At 39.7% G+C, this 27787-nt stretch overlaps 1 protein-coding gene across 3 annotated transcripts in view; it reads right to left on the bottom strand.

The window, feature by feature from the left end:
* Positions 1–6921: 6921 nt before the first annotated feature.
* Positions 6922–27787, bottom strand: part of EDNRA (endothelin receptor type A) — a 64918-nt gene continuing 44052 nt past the window's right edge. Inside the window, exons 4-8 of one of the 3 annotated variants that reach the window (XM_010360512.2) lie at positions 19408–19606; positions 15784–15936; positions 11900–12033; positions 11366–11474; positions 6922–9396 (exon numbers count right to left, since the gene is read on the bottom strand). In XM_010360512.2, the coding sequence (XP_010358814.1) occupies positions 9256–9396; positions 11366–11474; positions 11900–12033; positions 15784–15936; positions 19408–19606 (736 nt within the window). In that variant the 3' untranslated portion in view covers positions 6922–9255. Of the gene's footprint in view, positions 9397–11365; positions 11475–11899; positions 12034–15783; positions 15937–17679; positions 18094–19407; positions 19607–24739; positions 25791–27787 lie in introns of those variants that run through there. The other 2 variants (XM_030921608.1, XM_030921611.1) reach the window with 2 other exon arrangements.

The raw sequence follows: 27787 nt of genomic DNA, 5'->3' as shown, positions 1-27787 counted from the left end.
ATCAGATCTTGTGAGACTTATTCACTATCAAGAGAAAAACCTGGGAAAACCCTGCCCCCATGATTCAATTACCTCCCACCAGGTCCCTCCCATGACAAGTGGGGATTATGGGAGCTACAGTTCAGGATGAGATTTGGGTGGGGAGACAGCCAAACCATATCACCGATGTTGGAAGTGAGACCTGGTGAGAGGTGTTTCGTACATGGAGACAGATCCCTCAAGGCTTGGTGCTGTTTTCATGATAGTGAGTTCTCACAATCTGATTTAATGTTTAAAAGTGTGTGGCGCCTTCCCCCTACTCTCTCTCCCTTGCCCCTGCTTTTGCCATGTGACATGCCTGCTCCCTCTCCACCTTCCACCCTCCCAAAGCCTCCCTAGAAGCTGAGCAGATGCCAGCACCATGTCCTCTCCTGTAAAGCCTGCAGAACCAGGAGGCAATTAAACCTCTTTTCTTTATAAATTACCCTGTCTCAGGTATCTTTATAGCAATGCGAGAATGGCTTAATACAGGCACTTTTCTATGTATGGCACAAATAGGCCTTTATCCTTAAGCCTGACATGCAGACAGAGGGCATGGAACTCATAGGAAATCCTATGGCAGGAGACACAGGCACTTTTGATCATCAGTGAAGAACATTCTTCCTGGGCTGAGAGGCTGCCATTTCCTCTCCATCTCACCTTCTCTGGGAACTTCATCCATCAAATATCTTTTTATTTTCATCCCTACACAATTTTTTCCTTTCACTGGCATCAATTCTTCTGTCCTAAAAATGCTGAGGTTGTTTTTTTCTTGAATATACATACACCTTTCCTTCACCCCTGCTGTTTCCTCTGGCTGCCGCCCGAGTTCCCGAGTGTTCTCACAGTCACACTCCTTGCACACTCACAAGTGTGTGCTTGCTGCCTGCACTTTCCCGCCCGCCCTGACTTAATCTTGTTACTTCTCTTATTGGTTTGCAGCTTCATAAATGACTCAAATGTTCATGCGACAGTTACTTGAGAGGGGCATGTTCTCTAAAGGGCAATTGCAGCTGGCTTCTGGCATGAGTAACATTTGGAGACACAGAAACGCCTAACAGCCATCCCCGCCGAGAGTCTGAAATGGAGCTCCTACAGGGTTCGATGTAACTGTCCCACAGAAAAGCCATGCTCTTTGACAGCAGCTGGGACTGCAACTGTGGGGGAGGAAGCTTGGATTGTCAATTAGGAGAGAGATTTTAGTATATTATACTAAGATGGCCCAGTAAAGAAAGTGAAAGAGTAGTTTTAAATAGGAGCCCAAATTTAGTATGCTGAAGAATCTAACATGATCAATGTCTGGAATTTGTCATTTATGTTCAGTAGTGAAATAGAAATGTGTGTCTTTGCTCAGATTCTTCCTGAAGCTGAATTTGAACCAAGGATTTGGGTGTAAGTGGTTTGTTAAGGCACAGCTTCCAGAGGAAATTAGTAGGGGAGTGGAAGAAGTAGGCCGTGGGAAGGAAAGAGAGAAGCTAAGTAAAGTTGAGATGTCAGGTGAAGTCCCAGACTCAGCCTGATCTCCAGGGTGCGAGGTGTTTACCCCACCTTGAGATACAAGAGCTGGTGTAAGTCCACACCAGTAAGTCATTGGCTATAGGTCGTGGTGGGGGTGGAGGAGGACATACAATTCCCAGGCAGTTCTTCTTCTTACAGTCTAGGCAGGCTCCAGTGTCCAAGGGCGAGCCACCGAATGTTGCAGATGTAAATATTAAGCAGTAGAAACACTGAAGCTGAGACTGCGAATGGTGGCTGATGCCTGTAATCCTAGCACTTTGTGGGACAGAGGCAGAAGGATCACTTGAGCCCAGGAGTTTGAGACCAGCCTGGGTAACATAGCGAGACCCCCGCTCTACTGAAAACAAAAAGTAAAAAAAAAAATAAAAAAAAGTCAGGTGTGGTGGCACACACGTGTAGTCCCAGCTACTCAGGAGGCTGGGGTGGGAGGATTTCTTGAGCCCAGGAAGTCAAGGCCATAGTGAGCTGTGATCACACCACTGCACTCCAGCCTGGACAAAAGAGCAAGACACAAACAAAATCCCACAAAAACTCCCAAAACATTGGAGCTGGAGATGAGTGAAGAGAGCTGGTAAAATGGATGCAAGGGGGTCTGGACTGGTCTTTGACAGTGTCTGCTTACGTGTCCCTAACGGTGTATGCTTCTGCATTGTGGTGGTTCCAACGTAAAGTGGGGCAATTGCATGGCATCTGGAGCTGCTGAACTCTTAAATGATGGATCAATCCAGGACTAGTGTGGCCATTCTGGAGACATCCTGGCTGCAATTGGTGATATTAACTATGCACAAACCTTATGATTCAGCAGCAGTCCTGCTTACATCTTCCAGAGAAATCATGCAAATCCCCCTGGAGACTTGACAATGATGTACAGCACTGTCTTGTTTAGGACTGGATAAGTAAGATATATATCCCCATATGTATTAGTCCATTTTCAAGCTGTTAATAAAAACATACCTGAGACTGGGTAATTTACAAAAGAAAGAGGTTTATTGGACTTACAGTTTTATGTGACTGGGAAGGCCTCACAATCATGGCAGAAGGTGAAAGGCATGTCTCACATGGCAGCAGACAAGAGAAGAGAGCTTGTGGAGGGAAACTCCCCTTTTAAAAATCATCAAATCTCATGAGACTTATTCACTGTCATGAGAATAGCATGGGAAAGACCTGCCCCCATGATTCAATCATCTCCCACTGGGTCTCTCCCACAACGTGTAGGAATTATAGGAGCTACAAGATGAGATATGGGTGAGGACACAGAGCCAAACCATATCACCATGTATAGAGTTTCCCTCCATATATACATGGATTGTTCATTAATTATTGTTCTGTAAGAGTTTTAAAGACATTGTTGACATATTTGATATATTCTTTTTATAATTTGAAAGGGAAAATTATTTTTAAAAACTAATAACAATTGAATGAACTGAATATGTCAAAAAGGAGCTGAAATAAGGAGTAGCAAGATATATAGACAAGTCTCCTTTCTTTCTTTTTTTTTTTTTTTTGGAGACAGAGTCTTGCTCTATCACCCAGGATGGAGTGCAGTGCAGTGATCTCGGCTCACTGCAATCTCCACCTCCTGGGTTCAACCAATTCTCCTCCCTCAGCCTCCCGAGTAACTGGGATTACAGGCACCTGCCACCATGCTTGGCTAACTTTTGTAATTTTAGTGGAGATGGGGTTTAGCCATGTTGGCCAGGCTGGTCTTGAACTCTTGACCTCAGGTGATCCACCCACCTTGGCTTCCCAAAATGTTGGGATTACAGGCATGAGCCACTGCATCTGGCCAATTCTCCTTTCTTTGGGAAGTCACCCTTCTACCCCCATCTCCAGGGGTTGGCCCTGCTTGCTAGATCTAAGTTGGTCAGCAGAATTCCATTTGTCCCAATGGAATTGTGACTAAGAGTGAGGGACAGCAATCCAGGCCTAACCCTATCAGGTTTCATAACACAGAGAAAAAGTTGGACCTGTGACATTAATGTTTCATTAGGCACAAATGTATTCCCTTTACCTGCTCACACTTCGATATTCTCACTTTAGGATATTTTAAAAGCACAAGCACTTAACTGAAGTTAACCCTAAAAGTCATACTCTGAGAGAAATAGAGAGCTATAGTTCATGGAGAAATGGAATTATTCTGAAAAAAGCATGCACAAATGGAGTGAGTAAGAGGCTGAGTGGGTTGGCTCACGCCTGTAATCCCAGCCCTTTGGGAGGCTGAGGCAGGTGGATTTCTTGAGACCAGGAGTTTGAAACCTCCCTGGGAAACATGGTGAAACCCCATCTCTACTAAAAATACAAAAAATAGCGAGGTATGGTGACATGTGTCTGTAGTGCCAGCTACTGGGGAAACTGAGATGGGAGGATTGCTTGAGCCCAGGAGGTCGAGGCTGCAGTGAGCTGAGGTTGCACCACTCCACTCCAACCTGTGCAATAGAGTGAGATACTGTCTCAAAACAGAACAAAACAAACCACCCACCCCACAAAAAAAAAAAAAAAAAAAAAAGGAGTGAGTCAGAGCTGTGCTCTGGAGGTGCCTTGGGCCTGTGATTTGGCTGACAATGTAGTAGTATGCAGACTGCGCAGGGTCATTACTCCCACCTGGGACAAATCTAGCACACAACATCAAGTATACAATTGCATCCACCTTCACAGAATCAAATTCAAGTAAAAGATGACCAGTTCCATTTAAATGAACTAAATGGAAGATAAAGGTCCTGTGGTTTACGACTAAAGGAGAAAAAATTGTGGAATTCTCTATATTCCTCTAGGAAGATTCCATGACTCTTCTGATTCTAACTAGGATTGGCATTGCTGTTCCTAATTCATTACCACCCCCAAAGAAATATAGCTGATAGAATCTAGACTAATATTGATGCTAACAGCTTCGGAAACTAGGAGATATAATGCGTTCTGGCTTCATCAAATCAAAAGTGAACCATTCTAGCATGCCTCATAGGGAAAGCCCAGTTTTGCAGTTACAATGCTATTTTCAATCATTGATTCTTTCCTGATTCTGGGAACACAAGTCTGTCCCCTTTCAGTTTTAGAAACAAAAAAGTCGAAGTATGTCAGTGCTGACCAAATATAGACACTGGTTTGTCTTTGTTACTATTTAGAGAAAAGTATGGCAGACACTTTTTCAAATGTAGGATTATTAAAAAACAAACAAACAAACAAACAAACCACTGGGTTTTCATTGTGAAGACCTCATTGGAATTTCAGAAACATTCAACTGCATATGGTGAACTTGTGCTCTGATTTAACTTTGCTTTGAAGTATGGAGTAAAATCAATAAATACAGGGCTGTACTGTATTATTTTACAAATAAAGAAATAGAAGACTCAGAATCCTGAGCTTGGAGTGGTTTGGGAAGGCTGGCAGTACGTTTCCTTCACTCTACACATAGAAGGTTTTCCATGTTATCTCATGGACTAGTAATACTCATAAGAACAACAATAGAGGTAATAGACTAGTCAAAGATTGACATTTGTCTCAGGTATTTCCTAATTATATCTAGGAATTGTGTTTCATTATTTTAATAATTTTAAATTACTTTTGAATGGAAAATAATATGTATTTACTGACCTCATAAAAACTCAGAATGTAGAGACAATACTATATTGCTTATTCTTGTGCCTTTCTCCTAGAGGTGACATAACATTCATGCAAAGTAAAATGAGAGTCGTGGAAGCAAAGGCCCTCATACTTGTCTGCTGGTGTTCACCAACTGAAGTTAAAAGAATTTTGACTACTCTTTCCTTTGTGCCTTTACCAGCCCCTATGCCGACGTCTGTTGAGTCACCACAAAGCTCGTCAGTGCATTTATTTATTTATTCATCTAATTTCCTGTTCCCAGCTATTAGCACAATGTAATATGATGGTTGTTCATGGCATCTGTGTTGAGTGAACAGATAAATCAAGAGGGGGATGGAGGGATGGATGAAATGATGCAGCACAGGAATTTTTAGGGCAGTGGGACTCTTCTGAATGATACTGTAATGGTGGATATGTAACATTATACATTTGCTCAAACCCATAGAATGTCGAGCACAGAGTGAACCTTAATGTAAACTATAATCTTTAGTTAATAATATTGCATTGGTTCATTTACTGTGACAAATGTGCCACATTAATACAAGGTGTAAAAAATAGGGGGAAACTGTGTGGAGAAGGGGGAGAAAGGAGGGCATGTAGGAATTTTCTGTAATTTTGGATCAATTTTTCTGTAAACCTAGAACAGCTCTAAAAAACATAAAGTCTATTAACAACAACAAAAGATGACTCAAGATAACTTACATGAGATGGTCTTACAATGTGTGTATTGTAAGCAAAAGAAAACCAGATTTAACTAGTGTAGGTGAAAAGGTAAATGTGTTGGTTTGTTTACTGAAGCCATGAGAAAGCATCAAGGAGAGCTAGAACTGGGGACTTTAATGCTCTTCTTCATCTTCATGACACTCTAGATTGACTTTCTTAATAATGCTCAACCACAGTGTCCAGCCACGCCCAGGCTCACAACCTCCCAGCCCTGCTTTAGTAGGAAAATAGCTCTTTCTGACTTAGTTCTTACTGAGAAACTGCCAGAGTTAGGCTGGTCAGCCTCACCTAACCTAATCACTTATGGGAGAGGGGAGACTGGCTCCAACTGGAATACAGCTGTTTACAAGGCTGGAAATGAGTAGGCATGTCAGGAGCCTATTGTGGTTATCCTGGCAAGAGAAGATGGTGCTCAGAGTAGGGAGGTAGAGGCAGAGACAGAGAACTAGTCAGGTTCTGGATATATTCTGAAGACAGGGCTTTCAGGACTTATGGATATGTTGGCTGTAAGGTGTGAGGAAAAGGAATGAGCAATGACTTCAAAGTTTTTATCCTGAACAACTCCTAAAAAATGTGACTGTCTATAACTGAGCAGAGGAATATTAGGCAGTGCAGGCTGGAAGGTATCAGGAGCTTCATTTCGGATATATGATGGTGTACTAGCCATCCAACTGTGGATGTCAAATAAACAGGTGGATATATATGAATCTCTTCCTCCAGGTATCTACCTGACATATTGCTTATTGACTGTAATTGTTTATTGCCTAGAATGCAAGCTCCTTGGGATCAGGGACTTTGCCTGTTTTGTTTACTATGTCCCCAATATCTGGAAGAATGCCTGGTGCATAGTAGAAGCCCAATTAAACTTACTGGAAAGGTAAATGAAGGAATGAATGATGGAATTAAACGCTCAGTACAACAAAATAGGTTGGTTGAGAATAGAAGTAGGAAGTACCTGTTTGATAGTAAATTGCTTTCCAGGATATTACTAAGGAGAGGTTTGCAACAGGCATTATGTAACAAACATTTTCTATGGAAAACTATGTAAAAATGAAGAGACACTTGCAAGGTTTCTGTAAACTTTTATACTTACGGGCCACTGCCAACTCAGGGCCTTGGCTTCTGGCTCATTTCTACAAAGTTACTTGTTGAAAAGATGTCGTAAAGGTAGAAATTGGAAATATTCCTACTAGTAAACTACAATTACTTACTAGTCCATAAATAAAATGCACATCGAAGCCTTCAGAAATCTATGACTTTCTGAATTTATAAAATGCATTCTTTTCATGTGAAAGAAACAAGGCATCTTGAAAGAAAGATAATTGTCTAAACAAAATGGTGTGAACCTATGGCTTATATTATAGGCATATATCACTGCATATGATGTGCCAGTGGAATAATAGATTTGACTGCTAACACACAAAGGGGCAGTACTTCTCAGCCTTGCAATTCAAGCAACTGGAACCTGATGTTATTTTATCTATGCCTGTCCTAAAATACGGCCCAACAAATGATCTTACCTAATTTATTGTCAGCAATCTGTCTGGTGAAGTCTGAAAGAAACATCAGACAACCTGGCAATTTCATCACCACATTGAGTTGAGGATAAGAACAATATAATACTTCAAAGTTTAATGACTTTTGCTCCAGCACAGGAAACAATACGACTCCAAATACTGCTTTATCAAACCAACCAACCAAACAAAACCCTATATTGCTAGTCCACAGCTCATCCGCTTTCCCACTGCCTCTTCTATCCCATTTGTAATGGTAACATGGTTACAAGATTTATGAATGCAGAAGATTGTTACAGGTTAAAATGGACTGAGGCAGGTTGTCATGATGAACAGTCACCTAGATTTTACTCAGACTATGCACTTTGGCACAACTGCGGGGCACAATTATTAGATTAGATTAAATCCATACATACCATCGCACACACGCATATATCACACACACAATACATTCCACAGAGACAGTCTAGAAAAATGGGCTAAAAGAAATGTACAATTGTTTATATATATACACACACACTAGTAAAAGATTTTCTGCTGTACTTCACAGTCTGTAAACATCTGGGAAAATGCCCGGCAAAAGTCACTGTGGGCCCTTTGAAATGGTGGCAGTGTGGGAGGGAGACGTTGGGGTAGGGATTTAGGTTCATACTGAAAACCCCGAGAAGTGAAGAATCGTTAAGTTCTGGTGGCAGTTGGGGGTAATTATTTTTCACTGACGTGATAAACTCATCTGGCCACTTCAAAATTATGTTTCCTGTATGGAAAAGGGAATGACCAAAAAAGGCTTACTGCCAGTTAACATTTTAAGAAAAATTAAGAGAATAGGAGGTGATATGTATATACATATATATGTCACTAATACAAAACCTGAATGAAAATTTCCAAATCATCTGAAAAATTCAATCTTTTCCTCCTAGGTGTGCTTTAGACTTCTATATACAGTGCACTGAAAGTCTCAGGTAGAGTTAATGACACACACATTAAAATTTTGGTACTTGACATTGATGTTTCATACAAAATTTACATGAAAAACAGATTGAACTTGTGAAAAAGAACTATCTGATTGAAGCATTACTTTTGAATTTAACATACAAAACATGCTCAAGATCTCTTGTAATCAAACACCATTTAAAAAAGAAAATACAGTTTAAAAAAAAATTGAGTAACATCTATTAAACTGCCAAATGTATCATCAGACTGTGCTTTAAGGGCCTGTAGTATTTGTTGTAGCTTTAGAATTTGTGTTTTAAAAAAATAAACAGTGACATGGAAAATACTAACCTAATTGCTCACCTGAATACTATTTTCGTCTTTTTTTTTTTTTTGCAAACTATGTGTAAATAAGTTCAAATAGTCATGTTAGGCTATTATGCAGTTAAAAAATACTGGCACCAAATGACATTTCAAATAAAAGTGACTTGAGCCCATATTGTGTTTGGCTGAAGGACAAAAAATCAGTTAAAAAAAGTAGAAAATCTTGTCATAATCTCTATAGTTGCATGGTGACCAGTTCCCATTGAACATTCACCAGAACTGCCATAAAAGCTAGCCATGTACTTGAAAGCTCTATTTTCATGCAAAAGTAGTAAATATCCTTCTGGTTTCATTGAACAGTCTTCATTCTCTCCCAGCTCCCACCATGTTTTAGTGCTGAATACAATACGCGGAATATGTAAATCAGATTAATTAAAGAAGTACGATTCGTAGATGTCATGGGTGGCTAAACCGGTCTACCCTTGCGGTTCTGGAAAGCATTTCTTCTTGGGTGTGAGAGTGAGTTAAGGAAGAAGGATCAGAGAAGAGATTTCCGGAGTCACAGTTGCCTTGTGATTTTTTTCTCCGAGAGGATTATGGGAGTGCCGAGGAGTGCTTCGCAGGGTGGTCAGTTCATGCTGTCCTTGTGGCTGCTCCGGTCTGTGTTGTGGTTGTTTTGATCGTGGTTCTTCCACTGGATGCTTGTTCCGTTCATGGGGACCGAGGTCATCAGACTTTTGGACTGGTAACAGCAGCAGCAGAGGCATGACTGGGGGAAGCAACAGACTCGAAGTAAGGCAAGCCTACCAGCCCATTCCCAGCCAAACACAGCAGCCTTGCGCCACGCTAAGGAGGGGCAAATGTCCATTCACACTGGAGGGAAGTGAACCTTGACAGTAACCTAGAGTGGAGAGCCTGTTATCACCAGGCAGGAGTTATACTATCCATTCCAGTGCAGAGAAATAGAACCCTTGTGTCTCATTTTACTACCAAGTGCAAGAGAAAGGGAAGGCAGTGCTGGCGAGAGGGAGGGCTCTCCACAGCTTGAGGCAGGCATGGGTAGGGCTGGGCCAGCGGGGGGTCCTAGTATTTCTTCAGTGTGCACCACCTGTGTGGCTCTCTGCACCAGGTACCTCATCAGATCCTCACAACAACCTTGAAAGTTCCCCCATTTTATGCTATTCCCCCATTTTATGAATGAGGACAGTGAGGTCCAGAGAGGATAATGAGAGGCAGAACTGGAATTAGAACCCAGGACTCTCTAGATTTGGGCTCTTTCTTTTGGGTATGCTGCCTTTTTAGGAAGATTCATCAAAAAGTGGGATTCATTTCTGATAATTTTTACCTTGATTTTCCCTCCCCCAATGAATATGTAAGTTAATGAGTAAGTAATAATTAATTTCAGCTTATATAATGGACTAGTTTTAACCTGCATGTTTAGTCAGTCCATTTTGGGCAGAGTGTTTTGTGAGGGGCAAACATTTCCAAGAAGACCTCAGAAATATGGCTGCAAACTTCCATACCGAGTTTCATCTGTTCGTGTGGTTCCTTGGTTAATATATGTCTGCTCTGTTTAGACTGTGAGTGCCATGCACACAGAGTGCCATGTGTTTTTCCTCTCTACTCTGTCCCTAATAGTAATCAACTCATATTGAGCACTTATTATTTCAAGCATTTTACATATATTACCCTTCTTAGGAGACAGATACTGTGATTATCCAATTTTATAGGTGAGAAAACTGAAAAAGCAGGAGAGGCACTAACCAGACCTGGGGTAGACAGTTAGCAAGTGCAGGGCTGTGATGTCCATCGCGGCTCTTTGCTTCCAGAGCCTGCATTCTTGACCTCTACCCTACTCTGCCTCATATGTACTGTAAACTAAAGTTAAACAGCCTGGTCCAAGATAACAAAATCCAGTGAGGATTAAGCCTATGCTAAAATCATTTCAGGAACCAGAAAATGACACATCAATAAGACAAGCTTAGAGCTTCTGAAGGACGTGGGTGGCTGAGCTGGCTGGAGGTTTGAAAGCAGAAGGAAACTGATTTTGAATAAAATTATGTTTGTTCAGATTCCCACAGCAATAAGCATTTACTTTCCTTGAAGATTCGATTACTAAGTACACAATTAAATAGCATTTAATGAGAGCTTTCTTTTTTTTTTTTTTTTTTCTGAGACAGAGTCTTGCTCTGTCGTCCAGGCTGGAGTGCAGTGGCGCGATCTCGGTTCACTGCAAGCTCCGCCTCCCGGATTCACGCCATTCTCCTGCCTCAGCCCCCCGAGTAGCGGGGACTATAGGCGCCTGCCACCACGCCAGGCTAATTTTTGTATTTTTAGTAGAGGCAGGGTTTCACCATGTTGGCCAGGATGGTCTAATCAGTGAGAGCTTTCTTAACAATAGAGTTTATATTTTGTCGAGACTTTGGTTCAAGTCTAAGACAATGTAAGGTATGAATAGGTCTTATGGGCCGGGAGCATACATTGAAACATTTCTCTCTAAAAGGACGGTTCTAAACTGGCATGTGATTTAGTCCTTTTGATTTTAACCTCTTTGTCTGTGGTTGTCTAAATAGGAACCGCTTTTCTGTTATGCCGACAATCTGACTCTCTTTCTGGGTAATAAAACATGATTTTCACTTCACTGCTAAAAAGGAGTACAGCTGATTTTGGCTGTGTCTGTTGACTGTTTAATATACTCATTTTGTTGTATTTAAAAAATACTTGAAAAATCATCTTACCTGGAAACAATTTTTAAATTTCTTGCTCACAAAATACAGAGCTATGGGGTTTATACATGAATTCATGGTTGCCAAGTTAATACCGATGTAATCCATGAGCAGCAAGAAACTACAGCAAAAGAAAATGGTGTAGAATAATTAGAAAATATTGTTTTAAAATCTGCTAACTAGCATTTATTCCTAGAATAAGCATTTTTCTTGCCCAGAAGCCATTTCTTGTGGGTGGCAGTTAGAATTTTGTAAAAAGTGCCTGTTTAAATGGCAGTTTCAGTTTTGCAGGACAGTTACAGATACATCACTACTTGGTTAGCTCAAACCCTTATGCAGAGCCTCAGGAGGGGAGTGGCAAGATAACAGACGTGGCTTGCACAAATTTTGGGATCAGTTATAGGCTATGTCAGCTAAAGAAAAAAAATCAGCTTTGCACTTTTAATTTTCAGGGCTAATGGGCATGTAGCGTAGCTGGTTTTGTAAAAGTATTATAAATGAAAATCTGAGAAACTCCAATTTTCTAGCGAATACATAGGATCGTACCTAAGTAATTCACATCGATTCTTGTCCATCTCATTATACACGGTTTTCTTCAATATACGGCTTAAATGAAGAGGGAACCAGCAAAGAGCAAAAATTACAACCAAGCAGAAAACTGTTTTTGCCACCTCTCGGCGCTAAAGGAAAGTGAGAAAAAAAAAGGACAACGAATTTAGTGTTTTTATACTAGATGCAAGAACTACAGTACCAGGAAGTAGCAGACAACAGGGAAAGAATAATTCAAAGAAGAGCCAGGAGAACAGCCTGGCTTACAGTGTCTCTACCTCTTCAAGATTCTGAGGTCAGCGTTCTAACCAAGGAATTGTTAATGATGCTTCTGGGCAGCTTCCAGGAAGGATGGGGACCTCAGGTTTGTTATTAGGGCCAGGACAGAGGTTATATGCCAGGAAAGAGGTGGAAACTGGCTGGAGGTGAGCCAGCTGAGTCTGCGGCTGTGTGTGTGTAGGTGGCTGAGTCTGCCTGTGTGTGTGTGTAAGGGGGTGGGGTGTGACTGCATGGGGGAAAGGGTTAGCTAATGGCTCTTAATAACAGGTAACTAATTAGCATTAATGATGGCATGGCAGGCAAGGAGACTGAACATCACATTATAATGCATGGACAAAAAAATCAACAAAGACCTTGGGAAAACAAAATAGGAGTAGGGAGCAGAAAAGGAAAAGTCATAGCACTATGTTTTTTCCTTTTGCTGATCTTGAACACAGTTACTATTGGGATTTTTTGCTCTTTAAATTCTTTTCTTAATGACATGCAGTTTCTTAATGACATATAAAAATATTATATATTGTTTGCAAGCAGAAGGATGAGGGTAAAGTATTACCAGCAGTGAGGACTAGAAAATCTGGAACATGCTGACCTTGGACTGACTTCATGGAAGGTTTGCATGCCTTTGAGTCTGCTCAGGATCAGAAAAACTATAAATTAGGAATTATCTGCAACTATTCATTGGCGTACATTATTTGAGTATTATATTTCATGCATTTGTGTTCCTGACTAGGAACACAAAATGCAATTTGTCTGTAATTGGGATCAGCTAATGTCCAAATAAAACTGATTAAAAACAGCGCCTGGAAGGGTAATGCTGGCTCAACCTGAAACATATAACATTAAGTCTGGGAAGCCTATAATAAACTCACATGATTGGCTGAGCCATTCAAAAATATTCTGGGGCAGTTTTGATAACTCGCTAATCTAGCTCAAAGAATTGGGAGTTCTTTAACCTCTCATAGTCATTGGGCTAGCTGGGATATGGCTTCGGAGTAATGATTGAGGGAAGAAATAAAATATTCAAATCTTCAGGAATGGGGGCTCTTTTTAAAGGGTCATTTTGTGTGTCCAGAAAGACAGTGTACCCAGAAAAATAGAAAAGCAGTGTATTAGGGGAGAGGTTACCTTTCTTGAGTGCATATTCAAAGAGGATAACGCTTTTAAAAGGTAGTAATTAGTACACTGCCCTGATAGTCTGATATTTGCTTAACCAATATCCAGTCTCCTGTCTTCTTTACCACCACTCAGGTCTTGATTTGTTAAGGCAGCTGGGGAACCTGGCCTAATTATCTACATGCCCACTTGGCACAGTTTTGACCCACTAGATGAAATAGAAACCATTGCATGGGTTTCTGGAAGAGCTACTGAGAAGTATAGGGACACTCCTTTGATGCACACCCACGATATGTTGTTTTCTGTTCTTCCCCTCTTGCTGCTTGGAAATCAGATATAAAAGTAGAGCTGCTGCTACTGTCTTCTCAGACTGAAGGAAAGGTCAGCAAAACAGTAGATACCTGGCCTCTAAGTTGGCTTGACCACTAAATCTTGATGTCTGAACTTTTTGCTATGGGAGAAAGATAAACTCCTTCTTGGTCAACTGTTATTTTGGGTTTTGTGTTCTCAGCATCTAAACACAACCCCTGATTGATAAAACTGTCATCATTACGATGAGGAGAAATTAGAGACAACCAAGTAAGAAGCAAAACTATGAGCCCCCCAGTGTATTAGTCAAGATGGCAAGGCTTTGTGCTCTATGCTGGTTCTCCCACAGTCCCATCTGCAGGACCTCCAGCTACCCTTGCTCTTCTGTTCTTAGGATTTGCTACAGCTTTGAGGGGCACCAAAAGGAACTTTAACTGCATGAGGGCAAAATCTTGGGTTCTAATCTCCATTCAGTTGAGCAAACCTCTTAATCACCTGTATAATAAAGAATATATATCCTACCAATCTCACAGGGTGCTTGGAGGAATCAAATAAGAAAAAGACATGGAAATGGACATGCACTTTAAAAACTTAAAAAATGCTATGTAAACATGAAACAGCATATGACAATTGTTCCTAAACCTTATTTAATTATTTCCACAGCAAATACCACTCATAGCTTAAATAGTCTCAATCATGGCATGAATGTAAAAATCTCTATTTTAAAACACTGTTTTTCACAAACCCATTCTAACTACCTCCATTCCAAGGATGAAAGGAAATAATTGTAAACATATTAAGCAACTGGAGTATTTGAAACTTGCATACCTGAGCAAAGTCATACTAAGGTTTCTCAATGTAATCTTCCTGCTAAATGTCAATGAAAGATAATAGCTAACATTTGTATGGCATGTTAGATTTTATAAAGTACATGCATACACATTCATCCTTTTGATTCTCATAATACTATTGATTCAAATATTATGCTCAATTTACAGATGAAAAGCTGAAGCTCAGAAAAATCAGTATAGTAGTTCAAAAGAGTTGCTGATGAGGAATGATGCTTGCACATGGTAATTATATAGGACAGATTTACAGACTCCATCAACAACTTACATTAACTTTTGGTGTAGTTGACCATCATTATATACTTTTCTGTTGCAACAGAGAACTTACCTGAAGTCCTAGGTTTACTCTTAGAATTAATGTAAATTAACATTTGTTTAATACCTAGTAGGCGCTGGGTGCTGTTAGGCATCTTACATGTCTCAGGTAATCCCCAGGATGTATTATTATATACATATTATGAGAAACTAGATGTTCAGAGAGATTAAGCAATTTGCCCAAGGTCAGAGAGCCAAGTATGAGTCTAGTTTTGCCCTTGAAAGCCCACAGCTTTTTCTGTTCTAATTTCACCCAGGAGGAACCAACATTAGCCTCCTGTTGATATGTTCAAATTCCTTCTAGAACTTTGGGTCTTCCAACATTTTACCTCTTCTAATGTACATGATCCCATTTCCTAGCATAAGTCTCACATTAGACATTGCTCTGGAGAGGTTCATCTCCTTTTTCCCATTCCCCAAATGCATGGTTCCTATTCCACATTCTAACTAGACTCCTGTTCTTCCACCTGAAATGCTTTCTGTCAACTTCTTCCCCATCAAATCCCATTTAGCCTCCAAGTGTGGTTCAATCCCCCTCATCCATGAACGGCTTCCCCATGACTCTGTCTCATACCCTTCCTGGCTTTCCATAGCACAGGCTACTTTTACCACACCCGTGATTCTATTTTCAAGTTGTTTTGCATGCATATTTTATTTCTACAATGAGACTGTAAATCTGCATGGGGAGAAAGTCATATGCTTCTTTGTGTCCTGGTACAGTTCTAAGCCCAATTCAATGCATGAACTCACATACACACATGCTCAGTACACTCTTGGCAAAATAGAGGGATAATTCTTCTCTCTCTGGGCCCAGCCTTCAGGACCACTTGTTTCACAAGCAGGCTTCCCATTTTACAAAAGAAATTTCTAACACTATTACCATAAAGAAAACAGTTACAAGATAGTATTTTTATTTTAGGAAATCAGGCTAATTCTACTAAAGATGGTATTTGCAGGCCTGCTGCTGTCAAGGACTAACCAGTCCTGGCCAGATTTTCATGATGTTATGGAATTTACCTGCTTAAGATGTTCACTGAGGGCAATTCTCAAGCTGCCATTCCTTCTGTTCAACATCTCACAAGTCATGAGGGTGTAGAAGATCGCAGTGCACACCAAGGGCATACAGAAATAGAACCCAAAGAGCCACCAGTCCTTTACATCTTGGTAGAACTTCAAAGTGAAAAAAAAAAAAAAAAAAGAGAGAAAAAGAGGAGCAGAGTCATGTCAATTAACTGTGCTGTGCCTCTGGTAGCTTTAAGGTCTTTAAACTTGCAGATATGTCTTTTTTTTTTTTTTTTTTTTTAGACAGAGTCTCATTCTGTCGCCCAGGCTGGAGTGCAGTGGCCGGATCCCAGCTCACTGCAAGCTCCGCCTCCCGGGTTTACGCCATTCTCCTGCCTCAGCCTCCCGAGTAGCTGGGACTACAGGCGCCCGCCACCTCGCCCGGCTAGTTTTTTGTATTTTTTTAGTAGAGACGGGGTTTCACCGTGTTAGCCAGGATGGTCTCGATCTCCTGACCTTGTTTGTGATCCGCCCGTCTCGGCCTCCCAAAGTGCTGGGATTACAGGCTTGAGCCACTGCGCCCAGCCAAACGTCTTTAAAATCATGCTCTCGTGTTGCAGTAATGGATTTGGGAGTGGTCCTCAAAATTCAATTAAATTGGAAACTTCAGAAATTATCCTGGCTTTAAACAACACAAAAAGAAACTGCACTTACAAAAATTATCTTGACAAGGATACTTTTCATAGATGGAAGGTTTCAACTACACAATGGAAGCGCCCTAATCAATAAAAATAAAGCTCATAAAACATGATTTTGAGACAAAAGAATATATATGTTTATTTTTATTTCTTGATGAACCTCAACATTTTGTTAGCACCTGCTTTACTTTTGACTATTGTGGTGAAAGTGTATTTAACCTGAAACAGTGAAGGTTATGAATGGCTTGTCTGTATAGCTTTGGTTAATAGGGTTTAACCCTCTGCCTGGTATGCCTGCTATGTGACCTCAAAGCCAGCCACTTTGAACATCAATAACTATACTCTTCTCCCTCCTTTAATACTTACCACCTGGAAATGATTGAGGCAGCATATCTCAACTGGGCCATATCTGGTATTATCTAACTGGGTGGGATTTATAAATACTAAGGTTATTCAGTTTTATGTCTGCTTAAAGAAGAAAACTTAATACCCTATAAAAATGGAAAATGAAAAATGATATCTAAATTCTTCTTCCCATGAAATTAATCACCAACTTGGGAAGAAATGCTTTTTCTTTCCTTATAATGCTTCTTCAGATTGTTAATTTACTAAGGACAATGCAGTTCCCACAGTAAAAAAAAAAAAAATCACGCTGCTCTGTAAAAAATGCGACAGTTTCTGAATATAGAAAGAGGCTAAGTGGGCTGCATTTATAACATGTCTATTAAAATAATCTAAAAATGGTTCCCAAAGACAAAAAATTTGGGGGAGGAGTTCTTGACTATTTTTATGCCACAGACCCTTTTGGAAGTCTGGTAAAGACTATAATCCCTTCTGAGAATAATACTTTTACATGCATAAAATAAAATACATAAGATTGCAATGGAAACCAATTACATTAAAGCACAGCTATCAAAATATTAGAAATTAAATTTTGATATAGTAATATTGTGTTTATTCACAAATAACAAACCTAATGATGGTTCTAATAACTACCGAACCGTTGAAGTATTGAAGTTCTGATGAGCATAAATAATATTTTGAGATTACACAAGTGTTACATGGTATGAAAATGTCTGCTATTTTTATTACTGAAAAAGTCATGACACTGTTAAACACTATGGTGATTTGTTGGGTACATTCATAATGGAAGGAAATGATAAATTCAGTTAGAAGTTAGTGAAAATAAACATGTTGTTTCTTTTCCAACCAAGTTCACAGATCCCTGAATTCTATCCTCAGGTTAAATGCAAACTCCCAAAGGAGTTGGTTTATTCTAAACTGCTTACACAAACATTTCCCTGTTCCCAACACACTGTAGGAAGATTTCAGTCCTGAACTTATAAAAAGTCAGAAGCACTCTCTCTCTCTCTTTTTTTTTGAAGTGCAACACGAACACTCCTTTGAGCACCCGTTCTCCCTTCTTTTGTATCCTCTTTTTCCTGGTGCACTTGCTGACTGGGTATGAATGACCCAGAAGCAGCTGCAGAGGGTCTGGAGGCTGACCCTTGAGAGGGCTGAATGGAGTCCCCTGCCCCCTCCATGGCAAAGGCCCACAGAGAAACGGGTAATGCATCTCTTTGGAACTGATGTCATCCACATGGGTAGAGAGGGGCCTCTCATCAGTCTAGGGTAAAGTTGAAGAGCAAGAATAGAAAAAAGAGGGGAAATAAATTTAGAAAAAAAGAACAGGACTTCAGACTTGGAATGAACTCTAAAAAATTATCTGTTCAACTCATACCGTTTACTACAACCGTCTAGCCCACCCATGCCTGAAGGGTGGCTACCCTTTACTTGAACATGTCTAGAAAGGAGACTACATCTTTAAGAAACAGCCCATTTCATTTTGTCCGGCTCTAAGGATTAGTAAGCTTCTTCTTATAGTGAACCTCTTTTCTCTAATGTTGGCGTCTGGAATATCTAGATTGCTTATTCACACTGCCCAAATTCTGACAATCTCCTACTGTCTGCTTTGTTTTTCACTTTGAAGACTGACCCAATAAGAAACTTCAATTTTAAGTTGTTAGTTTGGCAGTTTTCATGAGCACTTTTAATTTTAAAACAAGAATTTCCAAGCAGAATAACTGGTCAACTGTAAAACCACGAATTCTGTGAATTTTCCAATTTGGGAAAGCATACCTTGAGATGTCTGTAAATAATTACATGTGGAATGTGAGCTACATGAAACTTACATCAAAGCACTAAATTATGCTGATTTAAGAGAAATAGTTATCCCTTTGGTTTTCCTCCTCAGTCCACATGTAACTAGTTTTGCAAAGAAAAGATGCATTTTAAATAGGTTTCCCAAAACAGTCATGTGATTAAGCTTTTCAGAAAAACATTAATATGGTCAGGTGTATTAAAAAAAAAAAACAACTGAATTTGTTAAACCAAAATATTCTTTTAAAAGTTCTACAATTTTATATTATTTGTATATTAGACATAGAAACCATTCTAATATAAGTACATGTAAGTACTACTCTCTACTTTGAATTAGTAAATTCATCTTTAAAGAATGTGAGAAATATGCTTCTCCCTAAGTGACATAAGATAAACATCAGTATGTCTTCCAGATGGAAATTGTTGTGTTGTATTCATTATTACAAAAACAAATAGCATATGTACACACACACACACACACACACACACACACACACACACCCCTAGTCCCTCTTTCTTAGTAAATTTGCTTTGGTATTCTTAGTGGTTTGGTGCAGAATAACAGATGTGTCTACCATTGTGGTACAATACAAGAGTGAAAGCCAAAATAACTGTTCTATTCAAGAATCTAGACACAGGTTTAACTACTTTTCATGCAACTGAGGAATATTTGACAGAATAAACCACACTTGGCATTGTGGTGATGTCAAGTCTCAAGATGGTGAAGTCTAACGGAGGACCTCCTCCCTTCCCCAGTTAATTCATTTTAAATGTTTAGTACCTCCATGAATTTTGACGTAGCATTAAGCATACAGGTTTTATGCTGTTCACCCCTATATTCAAAGGGTACCATGACGAAGCCAATCGCTTCAGGAATGGCCAGGATGAAGGACAGGATCCAGATGGAGACAATTTCAATGGCAGTTACCAAAGGAATCCCAATTCCCTGAACACGACTCCAGGAGGCAACTGCTCTGTACCTGAAAAAAACGGTAATGGAACCAAGTTGTTAGGAAATTTTAAATGTATTTCAATTAAACAAAAAGTGTAAGTGCTGGGAAGCTCCTCCCCATTGCCAATACCAGTAATTGGCTTTTTAGGAATTTTCTGAGTCTTGATATGAAAACCAAGTGGGGCTTTTTTTTTTTTTTTTTTAAGACAGAGTCTTGCTCTGTCGCGCAGGCTTCCAGGCTGGAGTTCAGTGGTGGGATCTCAGCTCACTGCAAGCTCTGCCTCCCAGGTTCACACCATTCTGCCGCCTCAGCCTCCCGAGTAGCTGGGACTACAGGCACCTGCCACCACACCCGGCTAATTTTGTTTTTGTATTTTTAGTCGAGATGGGGGTTTCACCGTGTCAGCCAGGATGGTCTCGAGCTCCTAACCTTGTGGTCTGCCCACCTCAGCCTCCCAAAGTGTTGGGTTTACAGGCGTGAGCCACCACACCCGGCCACAAGTGGGGCTTTTAAGAGTTCCACCCATTTGGAAATCAATTGCCTGGCAGGCCTGAGTCTGAGGTCTTCATTTGGTCTAGTGAAATCTTAAGAGAGTTTAGAATGTGGCAGTAACAGACAGTTGTGCCTATGTCTTTTAAGCTGGGGGAGAAATTGGATGGATGGGAGGGATCATGAAAGCTGCTTGTTATAGTCATACCTTATTCCTCTTTATAAAATAAAAAAAGAAACCTTAAAGCATTATCTATGAAGTGGGCCTAGATATCCTTGAGTGAATAATAACCACAGATATTCCATTGTTTCCTCCCTTCTTTCACCCCCAAAATGTGAGCACAGTGGGCTTGTACCAGGTGGCAGTTTTAGTAAATACCTATTTGTGGTAAATGTTAAAGAGGGACTATATCACTCCCATTATGGCCCTGTGCTAGAGTAGATAAAACTTTTTTTTTTTTTTTTCCCAGAGATGTTGTATCTTTCTTTTTTTTTTTTTTTTTTTTTTTTATTATACTTTAAGTTCTAGGGTACATGTGCATAATGTGCAGGTTTGTTACATATGTATACTTGTGCCATGTTGGTGTGCTGCACCCATTAACTCGTCATTTACATCAGGTATAACTCCCAATGCAATCCCTCCCCCCTCCCCCCTCCCCCCTCCCCGTGATAGGCCCCAGTGTGTGATGTTCCCCTTCCCGAGTCCAAGTGATCACATTGTTCAGTTCCCACCTATGAGTGAGAACATGCGGTGTTTGGTTTTCTGTTCTTGCGATAGTTTGCTGAGAATGATGGTTTCCAGCTGCATCCATGTCCCTACAAAGGACACAAACTCATCCTTTTTTATGGCTGCATAGTATTCCATGGTGTATATGTGCCACATTTTCTTAATCCAGTCTGTCACTGATGGACATTTGGGTTGATTCCAACTCTTTACTATTGTGAATAGTGCCGCAATAAACATACGTGTGCATGTGTCTTAGATAAAACTTATTTAAAAATACTTTGGTTCCTAACCTTTAGGGTTTACAATCTAACAGAAAAGAATGGTTCATACAGAATATAGAACATAAATGTGACTGAACAATTATGTCAGTCAAAAAACTATCTGGTAATAAGAAATTATGCTCACCTTATTTTTTACTTCACTATTTTAATGATAATAATCACATTTAAATGTTATGTCTAAGGAAGGTTTGGTTTAGAAATTCTATGCTGTTTGACCTGATGTGATGGTCTGATGCTAACTGCTTTTAGACTTACTATTAAGAAGAGGCCTGTGATGTGGTATGGTATTTTTGTGGCCTCATTCCTGAAATTTTTGTTGCTGCTGTAGTGGAAAAGAAACATTTTCTTTTTATAGTTTTCATTAGATAGTGCCAGAAGAAGGCTGTAAAACAGACCAAATGCATTGGAGACAGGTGCTTATGGGTTTGCAGCACATACAAAGTAATGTAGAATATTAATCAATAAAGCCAAGGCAACATACAAGCTACCCATATCCACCAAGACGAGCCCCATCGGTTACATTTAGTGTACTGTCTCAGTACAGTTACACAGTACATGTGTGAAAACACAACTCTTAGAATTATGCTGACTTGATTCTTCACCAGAATTCCCTAGAGATGAGCATGTACAGATTTGTGTATTTTATGACGATGCCACATGGCATACTGTATAGCACAATTTGCTGGAGAAATGTTTTATAAAAGATTTTTAGGGTAAATAAGATTTGTGTACAATAAAAATCTCAAAAAAGTCCAGATTATTTCAAAATGGGATAAAATACAGCTATGCAAACAGACCAAGAAAATCCTTTTATGATCTAACCAAGATTGAATTTTAAAATTTATGGTTATTTCCATAAATTGTCCAGTGGGATAAAAATCGTTGTTTATTTTTCTTTGTTCCCTTATTAAACTGGCAGTCTGATACCCAGTAAAAGCTAAGAGGAATGGAGACGGGATGTCTATATCCCAAGGCTGTCAACGGAGTTACATCTGTTTCTTCTTCCCTTCTCTCAGGTTGTTTACCAGGGAAGGTGATTTAAATAAAACACCCTGTTTCAATAGAGAGTAAGAAAGCCTGATTTCCCTGCCAGGATTTGGGGTGAAAAGTGGCTTAAGGAATAAAATGTGGTCAACATGTTCTTATGGTGAACATATTCACAGACCAGCTTCATTTTTATAAAGTGCCATGAGTTCCCAGAATATTACACATCCATAATCCAATGTAAATTCAACATTCACAAATAAGTAAAAGTCATTTTTAGAGTCTAGTTTAGCAAATAATTCATGATCAGTCTGCTCCTTCATTAACCCACTCGCTGAGAATTAGAATATTTTCCATTTATAATCACACAGATCTTGATAACATCTCCATGAACTAAGGGGAAAACGACCATAAGAGCAATTAGAAACAATCATTTGTGATCATGAAGGTGGGGAAAGGTATGGAAACCATGAAACACTGGATGTTTCAAAACTGATTTCTATTTGGACTATAATGGCACAACACACTGACATACAAATATGCTTTTCTTATGAGGTGTGATTATAAATAGCCTTCCATCTAGTCAGTATGTATATACATCTCTCTCTGTATATCTATGACATCTTCAGTTGTCATGGAAAATCTGCAAGTGTAGATTCCACCACTGACAACTGCTGTTTCAGAAAGAATCCCTCCTCTCTGAAATGCTTTCTTCACTTGGTTTCCACCACAGTCTCCCAGTTTTCCTTCTGACTTACTGGCCATTCCTTCTCATTTACCTGGCTGGACCCTGCTTTCTCCACAAATTCTTAGCACTAGATTTGTCTGAGGGCTTAGTGCTCAGACGTTTTTTCTATCTATGTGCTCTCCTTTGGTGATCTCATCTAGTCTCATGGCTTCAGTATCATTTTAACTATCCATCTACTGGTAATTCCTAAATTTATACCTCTAGCCTGGTGCCTCACCTTTAACTCTAGACTTGTATCTCCAACTGCTTACTTGCGAGCTCCACTAGGACACCTAATAGGCATCTAAACACTCCCAAATCAGCCCTTGTTTTCCTTGCCACTAAACCTTTCTGCAGTTTTTCCCATCTCTGGCCCCAAACACTGGGTTAGGTTTTACTCCTCTTCCACCACACATCCAATCCTTCAGCAAATCTTGCAACAACTTCCTTCAAGATATATCCAAAGGCAACTACTTTTCACCATCGTACCTGTTATCGCAGTACCTTGATGATGGTCATAGCTTCCTAACTGATCTCCCTATGTCCACCTTGCTTTGCCACAGCCTACTCTGAACATAGCAACTGGAGTGAGGCTGTTACGTCAGACCATAGCACCCTCTGCTCCAAACCCCCCAGTGGCTTCCCACCCCTGTGAGAATGCCCACAGGTGTCCTCAGAGCTGCTTCCTCACTTCCTTCAGGTTTTTACTCACTTGGAGTTTTTAAGCCTTCCCCGGAAACCCTAAAGTTTGCCAACTCCCCCTCCAGAATTGTTTCTCTTACCCTGATTCATTTTCCCCCCATGCACTACTATGCTCTATTTATTTATTTGGTTTATCATCTATGCTCTCCCCTCTCCTTTAGAATATAAGTTCCCAACTGGGTGCGTTGCCTCATGCCTGCAATCCCAGCACTTTGGGAGGCTGAAGGGGGTGATCACTTGACACCCTGGGCAACATGGTGAAATTCCATCTCTACAAAAATACAAAAATTAGCCAGGCATGGTGGTGCGTGCATATAGTCCCAGCTACTTGGGAGGCTGGGGTGGGAGGATCCGCTGAGCCCAGGGAGGTTGAGGCTGCAGTGATCCATGATCATGGCACTGCACTCCAGCCTGGGCGACAGAGTAAGGTCCTGTCTGGGAAAAAAAAAAAAAAAAAAAGAAAAGAAAAAAAGTGAAAAAAAGCACGTAAGCTTCATAAGGGCTGACATGTAGGTATGTTGGTCACAATACCTAGAACCACAAATGCCGAATAAATACCTGTTGAATGAAGTGTCTTTTTGTTGGCGTTTTCATGTATGTTACCATGCATGTACCTTACCTTAATTGGCTAGGGAATTCTTAATCTCTAGGGAATTCCAATGACGAATCAGTCAGCATAATTCTAAGAGTTGTTTTTACACAGATGTACTGTGTAAACTTACCTTACCTTAATTGGCTAAAGCTAATAACACACTACATTCTGATCATTTTCCCATTTTTCAAGCTAGCCATGAATTAGGCCACAGATTAAAAGCAAATACTTTTAGAGGTCTAGATTCAATAATTTAAAGGAGGGATTTATGGGCTGATCTTTCTGCCCCATATGTTCCAGTTGGGAACCTGAGAACTGGCATCTTGCCACATCCTCTGCCTGGTCTCCAGTGAACCTGGGGCGTCTGGACCACGGCTCAGCGCTGCCAACTCCTGGTAGAGCCTTTTCCCATGATATCACCTTGTACCCTGTCATGTGATAGGCCAAAATAAAAGTATAAAATATATATTTTATTCATGTAAAGATGTTTGTTAGTGTCTGTATCTATAAATAGATTTTTACATGTTATCAAGGCCAGAGGCATTTAATGCATGTTTATTGAATCTTGAAGGTGTGGTCTGGGACAGTCATTAAGTTTAAAAATGTTTATTCTTGAAAGAACTTTAAAACATTATAAAATAAAACTTAAAAAGATCACTTCAACAAAATCTATTTTTTTCTCTTTTGTTGTTTTTATTCTCATAGGCATAGTTTGAATAGACTATAATCATATGACTCACAATTTTTAAATTTTAGCTTTATTTACATTAAAAATACTCTCCTATGTTTCTACGTGGGTGTGGCACTTATCAATTTAGTGGCTACACAGTATAACAAGATTTTGATATAATTTACTTGAATCTTTTTTCTATGTTCACATCATTTCTAGTGTTTCACAGTTGTCAATAAGACACCTATAAGCTTGTTTGTACATGTAATTTTTTTCTCTTTCTGAATGATTTTTCTGGATTAATTATCTTAAGTGGGATTACTGGATCAGGGAATAAATAGATGGCTGAAGTGCTTTAAAAAAGAAGTTTCTACCAAGTGCCTGTCAATGAATGCTTGCCTGTGTTAGAATTTATTATTTATTCTTATTTGCCACTTCCATAAGGTACAGTGCCACCCCTATCTTTACCTCTGCACATCTTTAATTAACAGCAAACTTGATCATTTGTAATGGTTGTTAATGATTTATATCTCTCATACCATATGGAGGTTTGGAAGCTAAATACTAGCAGGAAGAATTCTTCTTTAGAGACAGGGTCTTACTCTGTCATCCAGGCTGAAGTGCAGTGCACAGTCATAGCTGCGGCCTCAAACACCTGTGCTCCCTTAAGGGATCCTCCTACCTCAGGCTCCCAAGTAGCTAGGATTATGGGTGCCCACCACCATGCCAGGCTAATTTTTAAAAATATTTTTTGTAGAGACAGGGATCTCGCTATGTTGTCCAGGCTAGTCTCGAATTCCTTACTTCAAGCCATCCTCCTGCTTTGGCCTTCTAAGGCTGAGCCACTGCAACTGCTTGGCCAATTCCAATTTAGAAGAGAATCAGGTATGATGAATTAAAAGAGAGCCGCAAATGCTTTACCACTTCTTCAGCTGAGTTCTTAAATTGAGCTGACCTGTGACTACTTTGATCAATTGAGTGTGGCTAGAATGATGTTTTGCAGTTCCAGGTCTGGCTTCTGACAGGAGCCTTGAGCCTGCTGGAGCAAAAACGTTGCAAGGACCCTGAGACTACATGGAGGGGGAGATGGGCTCTGCTGAGCTCAGACTTCCAGCTGTCCTTGCTAAGGTGCCAGGCATGTGTGTGTTGGACCTCTGAAACAAGCTCAGAGTCAGCTGAAGTCCACCAACCGCAGCTGAAGTGACAGGGAGCAGAAGAATTGCCCAAATTCCTGACCTTCAGCATGGCGAGATATGATAAAATGGTTGCTGTTCTGAATTGCTAAGTTTTGGGGTAGTTATCCAAGAGAAATGGGGTAGCAAAATTAACCAGTTGCCTTATCTTGACAAAAAGAAAAAAGAACAAATAACTCAGTGCAATAGTGAACAGACCCCCAAATAAGATCCTATTGCCCTAGCCAGCCCTGGACTTTGTCCAGTTCCTCGCTTGTGTCTTCTGGCTCAGACCCTTCCTCCGTGTCTTCACTACTGTCATGATGCAATAGAAAACCATAACACCAAGAAAATAAGGAGAAACCAAGTCCGACTCTAACAAAGAGGTTTTTCTGAAAACCACCTTCATGTTTCTTGAGTTAGGATATGTCTTTGAGAATATCACAGAGACCACTGAGCAATTATTTGAAATGATAGGTTCAAGAACTGACATCAGGTTTTCAGCCATATAAAACAAAGCTGCCTTATTAATGGATCTTTGCAACTTTTCCAAGTATCTAATAACACATCACTCTGGAATAGTTGTTAAAAGAGTTTTATCTTTTTACAGCCTTCTTCCCCAGGCAACTTTTAACAAGTTGGATCTGTACCCAGACCTTTTTACTGGTCTGACTCCATTATCATCATCTTCCACTTTAACACGACTTAGCAAAGAACAACAGTGATCCCTCCTATCCCCCTCCTGCTGCTGCTGTTTTTTTTTTTTTTTTTTTTTTTTTTTTTTGCCTCCAAACAAACTCAAAGTAATATATAAAACTTGTCACTTTCAGCATGTAAAAATACCTATTTTAATAGCTGGTAATGGCTGATTATTCATTTTTGTTGGGAAAAGTTTATTCATTATAGAAGTATACTGCCTTAGAATTAAAAAGATATTTCACCGAGAAAGCTGGATTGGGGTCAAAATTTGTTTCTGAATTTCTTCAGTTCCTGATTTATCTTTTTCTCAAGTGACCAAGGATGTGAAGCTAGATTCGTGGAGAATTATTCAAAAGGTTAAACTGAGACAAGTCCATAGTTGAAATTAGCAACGAAAGCCTATCCATTCTGGCAGAAATCTCGTGCTTTCTCTCAGTCCTGTTTCCCTTATTCAGATTAAAAGCTGATAGTGAGAAAGCTAGATCTTTTCTTTGAGCTTACATCATTCTGTAATCATTGATTAATGAAGTAATAAAGAAATCCTATAGAACTTGGATGTATGGGTTCTCTCATTTTCTTTCAAACAACTCTGAAATGTGAGATAATAATTATATTTTAAAAATACTGTGTAAAAAAATCATGGGAACTCTTTGTCCTGGGCCATAATTTATTCAGCTCATGAAACAAAAGTAGGGATTCACAAACTGCAACAGGTTCCAAACTCTCTTTTTATTCCTTGTTTTATTTGAAAAAGTGTTTTTTTTTTTTTGTTTTTTGTTTTTTGTAGTAGAATATAATGCAACCAAATGGAGAGTTAAAGCAAATGGAATCTTATCTTCAGGAATTAAGTGTGAATGATTCATTCTCTCGTGTGAAAGCTTTTGAAATAGAAATGTCAAATAGATTCCCTACATACAAGTCCTGGAGCTTACGGCCAATACCAAATGAAATGTAAAATAGTAAAGTGTGTGTCTAGGGAACAAAGAATGATTAATTTATTTCAAGGAAAAACCTTTTGGATTAAGGCTGATTTTTTTGTGAGAGTGGAATTTTAAAATAGTTCATCTCCTTGATCTACAACTCAGATCAAATCTTAATGAGATAGATTCTTGGCATTATTTTTTCTTTCTTTCTTTTCTCTTTGTTTCTTGTCTTTCTTTTCCTT

This window comes from Rhinopithecus roxellana, chromosome 2 (genome assembly GCF_007565055.1).
Source record: "Rhinopithecus roxellana isolate Shanxi Qingling chromosome 2, ASM756505v1, whole genome shotgun sequence".
Classification (NCBI taxonomy): domain Eukaryota; kingdom Metazoa; phylum Chordata; class Mammalia; order Primates; family Cercopithecidae; genus Rhinopithecus; species Rhinopithecus roxellana.
Note: the sequence above shows the minus strand (reverse complement) of the source record. Positions and strands in the feature narration are given on the sequence as shown.